We start from the raw sequence: 17,500 nt of genomic DNA on the forward strand, positions 1-17,500 counted from the left end.
AGACTGAGCCACCAAGACCCCAGACTGAACCACCAAGACCCCAGACTGAACCACCAAGACCCCAGACTGAACCACCAAGACCCCAGACTGAACCACCAAGACCCCAGAGAGGTCTTCTACACAGGAGAGATTTTCACCCTACCACCATCCAGAGGGTAAATGGCAAACGTTCACCTGGCACACCAACCCAACCTCAACATCCACAGCCTCCATGATTATGTCCACCTACACAGGGACGTCGTGGCATGTTTGCAAAGAACCTTAAAGATGCGCTGGAAACTGTATTAATCTGCACCGTGTCTTTTACAATGAAATGTGTAATGGCTTCAATTCTCTCCATCAGTCTTAGAGAAGCTGCCGGATACAGAGAAGTACAGAACCACGAGGTCGTGATGGGAGTGTGTGTTACAGTTCTCACATGGCTTGTTGCTTTTCTTCACGCTAAAACACTGGTGGTATTGCACTCTGTGTCTGAGTTTTACAAACATCATCACTAGGGAATCCAAAATAATTCCACACCACAGATAAAGCATTTCTCTTCAGTTCTAATTCTTGATTCTTCTCAGCAACACTTTGTAAACTATCTGATGTTTCTTTATCAGTGCACATGTTCACCAAATGAACATGACGAGATAGACATGTGCAAGTGGATATTCGGGGCGCTGATAAGGACACGCCTACAGACTATTAAACCTGCACAAATAAGTCAATTAAAACAATTCAGTAACACACCAAAAAATCCAAACGATGATAAATGGTTTGACACAGAATGCCAAAATATTAGAAAAGAATTAAGAAAATTATCCAATCAAAAACACAGAGATCCAAATAATGTGGAATTCCACCTTTGTTACTGTGACACTTTAAGACTTTATAAACGTACACTCAGAATCAAAAGTGCCCAATATACCAAAAAACAACTGACACTAACTGAGGAGTCCATAAACACTAACAGTTTCTGGGAGCACTGGAAAAATCTAACACACACACACACACATACACATACACATACACACACACACACACACACACACACACATACACATACACATACACACACACACACACACACACACACACACACACACACACATACGCGCACACATACGCGCACACACACACACACAATGTGTTTTTGTTTATAGTTATATTTTAGATGCGCTTTAACCCCAGTTAGCCGATACTACGCGTTAAGTCTTTTATCTTTTCATTTAATAGAGATTTAAGAAAGCAAAGGGAAGTATACACAAACACTGAAGTAAAGTAAACATAAAAACAAATAAAAGAAATAAAAAAGATAAATAAGAGTTTATAGCAGTGGTGGTGATCAGAGGTGACTGTTACACTGCTGATGTGGAAAGTTATTAAAGCGGACAGTTTTATCACTCATTATTCATTAATTCTATCCTAACACTGCCCTGAGAGAGGGTCAGCCTCACTGACCGTCAGATTTACGCCTCTATAATCTACATAAAGTCTGATAAACTGGACATCTTACCACCGTTTACCTCCATAACTTCCGCAGCCACGTGACGTACTCCAGACACCAGCGCGTGATTGGCTGATTCCTGACCAGCGTCTTACTCGAGCTCACCAACGTGTCTCTACTGCCCCCTGGTGTTCACCCGGTTCAACCACGAGTGAAGATTTTAAGTGTTTGCTACAAAAGCTAAACAAACAAATAAATAAATAAATACTAGACACATTGTTTGGTTACAGTGTCAGATTTTCCAATACAAATCTCTGACACAGGAAACCATTTTGGTCAAAGGAGAAAATATCTCTTATCACTGTGTGCTTTATGGGTTTTTTATGAGTTTAGAGGAAATTACATGAGAAATGGAGCTGAGATCATCAGAGGGAGGAAAAGAGAAACGACAGATGTATAATAAATCAAATATTCAATTCAATTTATTTCAGTATATTTGTATAGCGCCTTTTACAGTGGACATTGTCTCAAAGCAGCTTTACAAAAGGAGAGAAAAATATTTAATTAAATTATTAAACTATTTTATCGCTAATGAGAAGCCTGTGGCAAGGAAAAACTCCCTGGGATGGAAAGGAAGAAACCATGAGAGGCTGAGGGGGGGAGAGGGGGGGGGCAGAAAGAGAAAGATATTAAGTATGATTCTGATCATGTGATGTTTAAGGGCAATGTAGATTATGTATAAAGTGCAGGCAGGGACTCCGGCAAGACTAGCTATGACAGTATAACTAAAAGGGAGATCCAGAAGGTCACAGACATGAAGGCTTCCCAGGACATAAAGCATGACCTGCGAAGGTGGTAAGGCAGAATTACTAAATCTCAACAGAGAACTGAGCTGAGCTGGATACACACACACACACACACACGTACAACCAAGATCTGATCTCAAAGGAGAACTGAACTGTGCTGGACACGGACACACACACACACATACACACATACACACATATACACACACACACTAAATGTCCTGTTTGCACACACATGTCACTTTACATTTCACTTTACATTTATATTTATATTAATCTTGTTACATGTGTCACTTTGCAATCACTGCAGTCACTGTATACACTGTTCTTTCATTGTCTAACATTGTCTTGGTCTTTGCACAAAGTCGGCCTATATGTTGTTTGTCTGCACTGTCCTGTCCTGTCTTGTCTTCCTGTGCACTTCTGTTGTATGTCTAGTTCTTAAAGACTGCACCTTAAGTATAGTTTAATTTTTTAGTTCAATTTTAATTTTTAAATTATAGTTTAATTTTTTATCTCTATGTTATAGCTCTATGTTTGTCTGCGTCACTGTACATTGTCTGTGTTCTGTGTAGCACCTCTGGTCTAGGAGGAACTTTGTTTCACTTCACTGTGTATCTGCTATATATGGTTGAAGTGACAATAAAGCTTCTCTGACTTTGACTTGAAAACTGCAGCGTTCCTTCTCACTGGGGTTGATATTTTTATTTTTACCTTTAAAATATCATCTACCTTTATCACCTGGACATCTGAATCACCTTTAATTTAAGGCACACAATTGGACCATAATCACCTGTTATCCCCTTTCCAGGTAAAAGATGGAGTGGTCTGTTTAGTGATCTTTCTATTATTGCATTGCTGTAATAAACACCAATCCAGCAGGGGGCGGTGTATACACATTCAGGAGCATTTAAAATCAAAAAATAAATCGTAAATGCAGCACGCGCAGCAGGATTACTGCAGAGGTTTGTCCCTTATGAGAATCCGTCATTTTATGTAAACACTGAAAAGGTGCGCGCATGCGCAGTGAGGAGCACAGGTGAGTAAACTGCAGAGGTGGACGGTGTAGAGGAGACTGTGGTCACTAGTCACACGATGGCGGAGTTAAAGAGAGCTCACAGCTGGGAGATTTCCGACTCGGAGTCGGAGCACGAGCCCGGTGCTCCCGCGGAGCCGGAGAGCGCGTGCAGCCGCGCAGAGCCTCCACCTGCTCCCACTGTCCGGTGCTCCGACCCCGGGGACAGGAGGAGAGGAAACCGGGGGGGGGACAGAGAGGGGAGAGAGGAGAGAGAGAGACAGAGAGAGGAGAAAGACAGGAGGAGACAGGAGAGAGTGAGACAGAAGGAAGAGAGAGAGAGACAGAAAGAGGAGAAGAGGAAGGCAGTTGAGAGAGTAAAAAGACTCAAACCTGAGGAGTATTTAAAGACCGTCACAGTCAACATCCACCCAGGTACTCTTCATCATCATCATCACCTTCATCATTACCTTTATATTCATCATCATCATCATTACCTTTATCATTACTTTCATCAACATAATCATCACCTTAATATTCATCATCATTATTACCTTTATCATCACCTTCATCATCATTACCTTCATCTTCATCATCATTATCTTCATCATCATTACCTTCATCTTCATCATCATCTTCATCATCATTATCTTTATCATTACCTTCATCTTCATCACCTTCATCTTCATCATTACCTTCATATTCATCATCATTATCTTTATCATTACCTTCATCTTCATCATCACCTTCATCTTCATCATTACCTTCATATTCATCATCATTATCTTTATCATTACCTTCATCTTCATCATCACCTTCATCTTCATCATTACCTTCATATTCATCATCATCATCATTACCTTTATCATTACCTTCATCATCATCATTACCTTCAGAGGGACAGATGTGTGTGTTTGTGTGTTTGTGTGTGTAGTGTTGCTTCAGGACTCTGGGTGTGATGTGTTGTTGAGTACACTGGCTGGTTTGGAGTGGAGGAGCAGAATAGAGGAACACAACCTCACACACACCATCAGCTGGAGCAGAGACCTTCCTCATGTAAATTCCTCATCTGTGTAACACAACTGCTGCAATACACACACTGTAATACAACTGTAACACTGCAACACAACTAACACTGCAACACACTGCAACACACTGCAACACACTAACATACTGCAACACACTGTAACACAACTGTAACATACTGCAACACACTGTAACACAACTGTAACATACTGCAACACACTGTAACACAACTGTAACATACTGCAACACACTGTAACACAACTGTAACATACTGCAACACACTAACATACTGCAACACACTGTAACATACTGCAACACACTGTAACACACTGCAACACACTAACATACTGCAACACACTGTAACATACTGCAACACACTGCAACACACTGTAACACACTGTAACATACTGCAACACACTGTAACATACTGCAACACACTGTAACACAACTGTAACATACTGCAACACACTGTAACACACTGCAACACACTAACATACTGCAACACACTGTAACATACTGCAACACACTGCAACACACTGTAACACACTGTAACATACTGCAACACACTGTAACATACTGCAACACACTGTAACACAACTGTAACATACTGCAACACACTGTAACACACTGCAACACACTAACATACTGCAACACACTGTAACACACTGTAACATACTGCAACACACTGTAACACAACTGTAACATACTGCAACACACTGTAACACAACTGTAACATACTGCAACACACTGTAACACAACTGTAACATACTGCAACACACTAACATACTGCAACACACTGTAACATACTGCAACACACTGTAACACACTGCAACACACTAACATACTGCAACACACTGTAACATACTGCAACACACTGCAACACACTGTAACACACTAACATACTGCAACACACTGTAACATACTGCAACACACTGTAACACAACTGTAACATACTGCAACACACTGTAACATACTGCAACACACTAACATACTGCAACACACTGTAACACACTGTAACATACTGCAACACACTGTAACATACTGCAACACACTGTAACACACTGTAACATGCTGCAACACACTGTAACACACTGTAACATACTGCAACACACTGTAACATACTGCAACACACTAACATACTGCAACACACTGTAACATACTGCAACACACTGCAACACACTGTAACACACTAACACAACTGTAACACACTGTAACACACTGTAACATACTGCAACACACTGTAACACAACTGTAACATACTGCAACACACTGTAACATACTGCAACACACTAACATACTGCAACACACTGTAACACACTAACATACTGCAACACACTAACATACTGCAACACACTGTAACATACTGCAACACACTAACATACTGCAACACACTGTAACACACTGTAACATACTGCAACACACTAACATACTGCAACACACTAACACAACTGTAACATACTGCAACACAACTGTAACATACTGCAACACACTAACATACTGCAACACACTGTAACATACTGCAACACACTGCAACACACTGTAACACACTGTAACATACTGCAACACACTGTAACACACTGTAACATACTGCAACACACTGTAACACAACTGTAACATACTGCAACACACTGTAACATACTGCAACACACTAACATACTGCAACACACTGTAACACACTAACATACTGCAACACACTAACATACTGCAACACACTGTAACATACTGCAACACACTAACATACTGCAACACACTAACATACTGCAACACACTAACACAACTGTAACATACTGCAACACACTGCAACACAACTAACACTGCAACACACTGTAACATACTGCAACATACTGCAACACACTGTAACACAACTGTAACACACTAACACAACTGTAACATACTGCAACACACTCTAACACAACTGTAACATACTGCAACACACTCTAACACAACTGTAACATACTGCAACACACTCTAACACAACTGTAACATACTGCAACACACTAACACAACTGTAACACAACTGTAACACACTAACACAACTGTAACATACTGCAACACACTGTAACACAACTGTAACATACTGCAACACACTGTAACACAACTGTAACATACTGCAACACACTGTAACATACTGCAACACACTGCAACACACTGCAACACAACTAACACTGCAACACACTGTAACATACTGCAACACACTGTAACACACTAACACAACTGTAACATACTGCAACACACTGTAACACAACTGTAACACACTAACACAACTGTAACATACTGCAACACACTAACACAACTGTAACATACTGCAACACACTGTAACACAACTGTAACATACTGCAACACACACTAACACAACTGTAACATACTGCAACACACTGTAACACAACTGTAACACACTGTAACACAACTGTAACATACTGCAACACACTGTAACACAACTGTAACACTAACACAACTGTAACATACTGCAACACACTGTAACATACTGCAACACACTCTAACACAACTGTAACACACTAACACAACTGTAACATACTGCAACACACTCTAACACAACTGTAACACAACTGTAACATACTGCAACACACTGTAACACACTAACATACTGCAACACACTAACACACTGTAACACAACTAACATACTGCAACACACTGTAACACAACTGTAACATACTGCAACACTAACACACTAACACAACTGTAACATACTGCAACACACTGTAACACAACTGTAACACACTCTAACACAACTGTAACATACTGCAACACACTCTAACACAACTGTAACATACTGCAACACACTAACACAACTGTAACACACTGTAACATACTGCAACACACTGTAACATACTGCAACACACTGTAACACACTAACACAACTGTAACATACTGCAACACACTGTAACACAACTGTAACACACTAACACAACAGTAACATACTGCAACACACTGTAACACACTAACACAACTGTAACATACTGCAACACACTGTAACACAACTGTAACACACTCTAACACAACTGTAACATACTGCAACACACTCTAACACAACTGTAACATACTGCAACACACTAACACAACTGTAACACACTGTAACATACTGCAACACACTGTAACATACTGCAACACACTGTAACACACTAACACAACTGTAACATACTGCAACACACTGTAACACAACTGTAACACACTAACACAACTGTAACATACTGCAACACACTCTAACACAACTGTAACATACTGCAACACACTAACACAACTGTAACATACTGCAACACACTCTAACACAACTGTAACACACTGTAACACACTCTAACACAACTGTAACACACTGTGACACAACTGTAACATACTGCAACACACTGCAACACACTAACACACTGTAACACAACTGTAACACAACTGTAACATACTGCAACACACTGTAACACAACTGTAACACAACTGTAACATACTGCAACACACTAACACACTAACACAACTGTAACATACTGCAACACACAACACAACTGTAACATACTGCAACACACTGTAACACAACTGTAACACACTGTAACATACTGCAAACACACTAACACAACTGTAACATACTGCAACACACTGTAACACAACTAACACAACTGTAACATACTGTAACACAACTGTAACACAACTGCAACACACTGTAACACAACTGTAACACACTAACACAAGTGTAACACTGCAACACTGTAACACAACTGCAACACACTGTAACACAACTGCAACACAACTAACACAACTGCAACACACTAACACAACTGTAACACAACTGCAACACACTGTAACACAACTGTAACACACTGTAACACAACTGTAACATACTGCAACACACTAACACAACTGTAACACACTAACACAACTGTAACATACTGCAACACACTGTAACACAACTGTAACACACTGTAACACAACTGTAACATACTGTAACACAACTGTAACACACTGTAACACAACTGTAACACACTGTAACACAACTGTAACACACTGTAACACAACTGCAACACTAACACAACTGTAACACAACTGCAACACACTGTAACAACTGTAACACACTGCAACACAACTGTAACACTGCAACACAACTGTAACACACTGTAACACAACTGTAACATACTGCAACACACTAACACAACTGTAACACAACTGTAACACAACTGTAACTTACTGCAACACAACTGTAACACAACTGTAACACAACCGTAACACACTGTAACACAACCGTAACACACTGTAACATACTGTAACACAACTGTAAAACACTAACACACCTTTGATACACTGTGACACACACTGACACAACTGCAACACACTAACACACTGACACAACTGTAACACACTGTGACAACTGTAACACACTAATACACTGACACAACTGTAACACACTGTAACACACTGTAACACACTAATACACTGTGACACAACTGTAACACACTAACACACTGACACAACTGTAACACACTAATACACTGTGACACAACTGTAACACACTGTAACACTAACACACTGTGACACAACTGTAACACACTGTAACACACTAACACAACTGTAACACACTGTAACACAACTGTAACATACTGCAACACACTAACTCAACTGTAACACAACTGTAACATACTGCAACACACTGTAACACAACTGTAACACGCTGTAACACACTAACATAACCGTAACACAACCGTAACACACTAACACAACTGTAACATACTGTAACACAACTGTAAAACACTGTAACACACCTTTATTACACTGTGACACACACTGACACAACTGCAACACTAACACACTGTGACACAACTGTAACACACTGTGACAACTGTAACACACTAATACACTGTGACACAACTGTAACACACTGTAACACACTAATACACTGTGACACAACTGTAACACACTGTAACACACTGACACAACTGTAACACACTAATACACTGTGACAACTGTAACACACTGTAACACACTGTAACACACTAATACACTGTGACACAACTGTAACACACTGTAACACACTGTGACACAACTGTAACACTGTGACACAACTGTAACACACTGTAACACACTGACACAACTGTAACACACTGACACACTGACACAACTGTAACACACTGTAACACACTAATACACTGTGACACAACTGTAACACACTGTGACACAACTGTAACACACTGTAACACACTGACACACTGACACAACTGTAACACACTGACACAACTGTAACACACTAATACACTGTGACACAACTGTAACACACTGTAACACACTAATACACTGTGACACAACTGTAACACACTGTAACACACTAATACACTGTGACACAACTGTAACACACTGTAACACAACTGTAATACAACTGTAACACACTGTAACACAACTGTAACACACTGTGATACACTGTAACACAACTGTAACACACTGTAACACACTAATACACTGTGACACAACTGTAACACACTGTAACACAACTGTAACACAACTGTAACACACTGTAACACAACTGTAACACACTGTGATACACTGTAACACACCTTCGATAACCTGAAACACATTGTAACAGTTTATTTAAATCATCTTTGTGCTGCAGATGTTTATTGCTACACCATGACACATTCCTGTCAAAACTATTTTTAATGACACAAACACACACACACAGCCTCAGATTACCAAACTCTGTGTGTGTGTGTGTATAGACCGAGGACGAAGATGGTAGTGTGGTTGAGGAAGATCAGGTGCTGATGGTGGTCACTCAGATGGAGTTTGTAGACATGATGATGTCCATCAGACAGGTAACAGCTGACCACACAGGCTGTGTTTCATTTTTAAACCTTTCCCTCGGTCACTTCCCTCTTCATAACACTCCTCCTCTTCTCACTGCAGTGTTACCCTGCCTTCACTAGCTTGTTAGCATGTTAGCGAATGGGGTAATTGTAACAGTAGGCAGTAACTCAGTTGTGTACCTGTGTGATGTCTCCTGTTGTGTGTCTCAGGCTCTGATTGGTGGGTGTGAGGAGGCGGAGTCTCTGTTTCAGCCCCTCTGTGATTATCTGAACAGAAACACAGGGATTGTCCTTTCACTGCTGGTAACTGGGGGGCAGTACTGTCAATGGTACACACACACACACCCACACTCAAACACGCATACACACACCTACACTCACACATGCATACATACACACACTCACACACACACTCAAACATGCATACATACACTCACACACATACATACTCATACACACACATACATACTCGTACACTCACTCACACACGCACACACACACGCATACACACTCAAACATGCATACACACACTCACACACACTCAAACATGCATATACTCACACACACTCAAACACACATGCATATACTCACACACACACACACACGCATGCATATACTCACACACACACACACGCATACATACACAAACATACATACATACTCATACACACACATACATACGTACTCATACACTCACACACTCGCATACACACACTCAAACACGCATACACACACACACACATACATACATACTCATACACTCACATACACTCACTCACACATACATACATACTCATACACTCACACACTCACATACACACACTCACACATGCATACACACATTCACTCTCACACACGCATACACACACACTCACGCATGCATACACACACTCAAACACGCATACACACACTCACACACGCATACACACACTCACACACGCATACACACACGCATACACACTCAAACACGCATACACACCCTCACACACACTCAAACATGCATACACACACTCAAACATGCATACACACGCATACACACACTCAAACACGCATACACACACTCACACACACTCAAACATGCATATACTCACACACACTCACACACGCATGCATATACTCACACACACTCACACACGCATGCATATACTCACACACACTCACACACGCATACATACACAAACATACATACATACTCATACACACACATACATACGTACTCATACACTCACACACTCGCATACACTTACTCACACATGCATACACACATTCACTCTCACACGCATACACACACACACACACTCACACATGCATACACACACTCAAACACGCATACACACACTCACACATGCATACATACTCATACACTCACATACACTCACTCACACATGCATACATACTCATACACTCACACACTCACATACACACACTCACACATACATACATACTCATACACTCACATACACTCACTCACACATGCATACATACTCATACACTCACACACTCACATACACACACTCACACATGCATACATACTCATACACTCACATACACTCACTCACACATGCATACATACTCATACACTCACACACTCACATACACACACTCACACATACATACATACTCATACACTCACATACACTCACTCACACATGCATACATACTCATACACTCACACACTCACATACACTTACTCACACATGCATACACACATTCACTCTCACACGCATACACACACACACACTCACACATGCATACACACATTCACTCTCACGCATACACACACACACACTCACACATGCATACACACATTCACTCTCACGCATACACACACACACACTCACACATGCATACACACATTCACTCTCACACGCATACACACACACTCACACATGCATACACACACTCAAACACGCATACACACACTCACACATACATACTCATACACTCACACACTCACATACACACACTCACACATACATACGTACTCATACACTCACACACTCGCATACACTCACTCACACATGCATACACACATTCACTCTCACACACGCATACACACACTCAAACACGCATACACACACTCAACACGCATACACACACGCATACACACCCTCACACACACTCAAACATGCATACACACACATGCATACACACACTCAAACATGCATACACACGCATACACACACTCAAACACGCATACACACACTCACACACACTCAAACATGCATATACTCACACACACTCAAACACACATGCATACACAAACATACATACATACTCATACACACACATACATACGTACTCATACACTCACACACTCGCATACACTTACTCACACATGCATACACACATTCACTCTCACACGCATACACACACACACACTCAAACACGCATACACACACTCACACATACATACATACTCATACACTCACACACTCACATACACACACTCACACATACACTATATTGCCAAAAGTATTCTCTCACCCATCCAAATAATCAGAATCAGGTGTTCCAATCACTTCCATGGCCACAGGTGTATAAAATCAAGCACCTAGGCATGCAGACTGTTACAAACATTTGTGAAAGAATGGGTCGCTCTCAGGAGCTCAGTGAATTCCAGCGTGGAACTGTGATAGGATGCCACCTGTGCAACAAATCCAGTCGTGAAATTTCCTCGCTCCTAAATATTCCACAGTCAACTGTCAGCTGTATTATAAGAACGTGGAAGTGTTTGGGAACGACAGCAACTCAGCCACGAAGTGGTAGGCCACGTAAACTGACGGAGCGGGGTCAGCGGATGCTGAGGCGCATAGTGCGAAGAGGTCGCCAACTTTCTGCAGAGTCAATCGCTACAGACCTCCAAACTTCATGTGGCCTTCAGATGAGCTCAAGAACAGTGCGCAGAGAGCTTCATGGAATGGGTTTCCATGGCCGAGCAGCTGCATCCAAGCCATACATCACCAAGTGCAATGCAAAGCGTCGGATGCAGTGGTGTAAAGCACGCCGCCACTGGACTCTAGAGCAGTGGAGACGCGTTCTCTGGAGTGACGAATCGCGCTTCTCCATCTGGCAATCTGATGGACGAGTCTGGGTTTGGCGGTTGCCAGGAGAACGGTACTTGTCTGACTGCATTGTGCCAAGTGTAAAGTTTGGTGGAGGGGGGATTATGGTGTGGGGTTGTTTTTCAGGAGCTGGGCTTGGCCCCTTAGTTCCAGTGAAAGGAACTCTGAATGCTTCAGCATACCAAGACATTTTGGACAATTCCATGCTCCCAACTTTGTGGGAACAGTTTGGAGCTGGCCCCTTCCTCTTCCAACATGACTGTGCACCAGTGACCAAAACAAGGTCCATAAAGACATGGATGACAGAGTCTGGTGTGGATGAACTTGACTGGCCTGCACAGAGTCCTGACCTCAACCCCATAGAACACCTTTGGGATGAATTAGAGCGGAGACTGAGAGCCAGGCCTTCTCGTCCAACATCAGTGTGTGACCTCACAAATGCGCTTCTGGAAGAATGGTCAAAAATTCCCATAAACACACTCCTAAACCTTGTGGACAGCCTTCCCAGAAGAGTTGAAGCTGTTATAGCTGCAAAGGGTGGACCGACGTCATATTGAACCCTATGGATTAGGAATGGGATGTCACTTAAGTTCATATGTGAGTCAAGGCAGGTGAGCGAATACTTTTGGCAATATAGTGTACATACATACTCATACACTCACATACACACACTCACACATACATACATACTCATACACTCACACACTCACATACACACACTCACACATACATACTCATACACACACTCACACATACATACGTACTCATACACTCACACACTCGCATACACTTACTCACACATGCATACACACATTCACTCTCACACGCATACACACACACACTCACACACGCATACACACACTCACACACGCATACACACACGCATACACACTCAAACACGCATACACACCCTCACACACACTCAAACATGCATAAACACGCATACACACACACACTCACACACATACAAACACTCACACATGCATACACACACTCACACACACTCAAACACGCATACACACACACTCATGCACTCACACACTCACATACACCCACACACACACGCATTCACACATACACGCATATACACACACATAGTCACTCACTCACACATACACACGCACACACTCATACACACTCACACATACACACACATAGTCACTCACACTCATACACACTCACACACTTCACTTATGAGGTCCTGTAACATACAGTTATACAAGGCTTTGCATGTGTGTGCGTGTGTGTGTGTGTGTGTAGGGGAGTCTCATATGATGATGACAATGAAGATGAGGTGTGTCCACGTTCTCAGCTTGGGCTCCATAACCTGGACATCGAGGAGGTCAGAGGTCACTTCCTGCTATCTTGCCCATTACCACTGATGACGTCACAGTGTTAACTCTGACAGAGCTGACGGTTTAGAACCTTCACTGTTCATTAACTTACACTTTACTAACCAGTTACTTACTAGCTAATGTGTTAGAACTTTCAAGTAGCTTAGCATGCTCGTAAAAAAACAGGAAGATGTACATGTCCTGATGATATAACATATTTAATTCTAATTAGCAAAACAGCTAGTTATCCAACAGCTAATTAGCAAAACAGCTAGTTATCCAACAGCTAAGTAGCAAAACAGCTAGTTATCCAACAGCTAATTAGCAAACAGTTAGTTATTCAGCAGCTAATTAGCAAATCAGCTAGTTAGCATGCTAGCACATGATCATAAACTCATCTAGCTATTAGCACGGTGGCTGTTCGTAAGATTAGTTTGTTAACATGCTACTCTCCAAACCAGCTAGTTATAATAACCTGATACATAACACATCTACTGCTACATGTGCTAGCTTTACTGTAGTTAGTTAGCCAGCTAGCAGTTTGGAATATCAGATAGCTGTTAAATTAGTTAATAAGCTAAGCTAATAACGTCCTGTTGTTCCAGTTGAATTATGACCTTTACCCCAGGATGTGATATCAGTGTGTTTCTGGGATGTTTAGGTGTTAGTGTACCTGCAGCTGTACAAGAATGTGACAGTCCACTTCCTGTTTGGCTGGCAGGAAGTCATGGATCATGTGTGTGCTGTTACCAAGGCCTTATCTAAACGCCCCTTCAGGTCAGTGTCGCGCACACACACACACACACACACACACACACACACACATTCACACACAGTTCCCTGTTATTTACTGTGTTGCTTGATTCCTCTGTGATGTGTGTGTGTGTGTGTGTGTTCAGAACACTGCAGGAAGTTCCAGATCTGGGGTTCTGTGTGGACGGTTTGTGGGCAGGGGGAGTGCGTGTTGACCGTAGTGGGTGGGGCCTCGCTCAGGTGTGGACACGACAGATACAGCAGCTTAATCGAGTCAGTGTTGCCATGGCAACAGCTGTGACAACTGCCTATCCCTCCCCCCAACTCCTCCTGCAGGTAACATTCGTTGAGTGTTCCCTACTCCGTGTCCCCTACTCTTTGTCTGTGATAGTGTTTATATGGCCTGTGTGGTGAAGAGTGAATTCTCATTCTGTTTCCTAGAATTATGGATTACACAGTGCACTGTGTGTTCTCTCTCTCTCTCTCTCTCTCTCTCTCTCTCCTATCAGGCGTATGAGAGAGCAGCATCAGCAGAAGAACGGTGTGGATTATTGGCTGATGTCACTGTGAGAGGCGGGGCTAAAGAGCGGTGTGTCGGACCTGAACTGTCCGGTCGTGTGCACCGTCTTATGACCTCTCAGAAACCTGAGCTGGTGCTGGACTAGAGGATTGTGGGAAAAGCAACTAAAAAGACTGGCTTATCAGATTTAATATATAAATCATGGAATTGTATGGACATCACACACACACACACACACACACACAGTAATCACTGTTGGGTTTAAGTTTATTTTGATTAAGAACTTTAAAAAAAATACACTTTCACTTGTATTGTCCAGCCGTTTGTTTATTTCTTGTTTAAATTCAGAAAGTAATATATTCCAATCCTTTTCAGTCTTTGTATAGACAGAGGTTTGTTTACAAACCAATAGTAAACAATGTAAATAGGAAACACTAAAACATGTCGCTTTAGACGTATTTAAAAGTAACACAGGCAGGTTACACTGACCGATTCGACCCTGTGGTCATTTTTAGTGCTGACCTTTTAACAGCTCTTTGATCTTTGTGATGATTTCACAGCAGCTTTTGTTCCTTATGCAGATCAGTTGGTCAACAGTCCAGGTGCTGGTGATCTGAGTGCTTCTGTAAACTGAACGTTCATTTCAGACACACTGACTCCCTGTGGCTCTGACCCTCTGAGTGTTTATGGAGTTATATCATGTGGCTCAGTTTCAGACAATCACCCTGTCAGGAGAAACCCTGAAGATCCTCAGGAACATCTTCAGGACCTTTAACCTTTAACTTTATTGCACCCCTTGATCACTTCTACCCTGATGTCCCTTAATGACCGCAGGCAGCACAGGTACAAAGTTTAACAATAAACTTCGACAATCATCAGTACGTAAAGAGAGCAAGAGAGACGACAAGACACAACCTTGTGGAATACCAGGAGAGGACAACAAAACATTCCACAACACAAATTCTTCAGGATCTGCTAGTTAAAAAAATCCACCAACTAACACACAATATTTAAGTCTAGATGAAAATTGTTGGACTGCAGGAGTAGCAGCTCAGACTCTGAGAAACACACACACACACAGCTTCACCAGTCTGTTTGATTTGTTCCCAGTTTGTGTATCCGAGGCTGGATTACACAATACTGTCTCTCTTTATCACCTCCTTCAGTCTGACATCACTCTGATCTCCACTCTGTGTGGAAAATGTCCAAAGTCAAATGAGTCACAATTCACACACAGCCATTCCGTCCCTCATTATGAATTACAGAAGGACAGTGATGTCCAGTTTTATCCAGAAAGGGCTGGTGTGGGTACAGGTTTTCATTCCAACTGAGCAGGAGCTACACCTGATTCCACCTGTTTAATCACTTGATCTTGGCTTTCAGTAAATTCAGGTATGGCTTCTGCTTGTTTGGAATGAGAACCTGCACCACACCAACCCTTTCTGGATGAGACTGGACACCCCTGCAGTAGGAGAATTCCTGATTCTCTGTGAATATAATTAGTTACCACTAACAGCACCACACATACACACACAGTCCTCATTACTTGCATAGTGTATTTATTAATTTCAATTTATTTATTTTACTGAGTCAGAGATGAATATCAGGACTCAGACAGGGTTAAAGTAATGACTAAACAAATAAATAAATAAACAAACTAAACTGTTCCAGCCTGAATAGGGCTTTATAATTATTATACTCTGTGGTAGCTTAATGGTGTTGGACTAATGATCAGAAGGTTCTGAGTTTGAATCCCAGGT

General features: G+C 41.7%; 2 protein-coding genes across 2 annotated transcripts in view; one reads left to right on the forward strand and one right to left on the reverse strand.

Moving 5' to 3' along the window:
• Positions 1-1,643, reverse strand: part of nubp2 (nucleotide binding protein 2 (MinD homolog, E. coli)) — a 23,690-nt gene extending 22,047 nt beyond the window's left edge. Inside the window, exon 1 of the mRNA XM_058391200.1 lies at positions 1,499-1,643. Within this exon, the coding sequence (XP_058247183.1) occupies positions 1,499-1,514 (16 nt within the window). The 5' untranslated portion in view covers positions 1,515-1,643. The remainder of the gene's footprint in view (positions 1-1,498) is intronic.
• A 1,539-nt stretch (positions 1,644-3,182) lies between these two features.
• The window catches only part of LOC131353994 (crossover junction endonuclease EME1-like), a 14,979-nt gene continuing 661 nt past the window's right edge, over positions 3,183-17,500 (forward strand). The window contains exons 1-8 of the mRNA XM_058391185.1: positions 3,183-3,685; positions 4,185-4,306; positions 9,982-10,077; positions 10,279-10,397; positions 14,394-14,475; positions 15,129-15,244; positions 15,367-15,556; positions 15,730-17,500. The exon at positions 15,730-17,500 is cut by the window's right edge and continues 661 nt beyond it. Coding sequence (XP_058247168.1) covers positions 3,331-3,685; positions 4,185-4,306; positions 9,982-10,077; positions 10,279-10,397; positions 14,394-14,475; positions 15,129-15,244; positions 15,367-15,556; positions 15,730-15,885 — 1,236 coding nt within the window. The 5' untranslated portion in view covers positions 3,183-3,330 and the 3' untranslated portion in view covers positions 15,886-17,500. The remainder of the gene's footprint in view (positions 3,686-4,184; positions 4,307-9,981; positions 10,078-10,278; positions 10,398-14,393; positions 14,476-15,128; positions 15,245-15,366; positions 15,557-15,729) is intronic.

This window comes from Hemibagrus wyckioides, linkage group LG01, assembly GCF_019097595.1.
Source record: "Hemibagrus wyckioides isolate EC202008001 linkage group LG01, SWU_Hwy_1.0, whole genome shotgun sequence".
Classification (NCBI taxonomy): Eukaryota; Metazoa; Chordata; class Actinopteri; order Siluriformes; family Bagridae; genus Hemibagrus; species Hemibagrus wyckioides.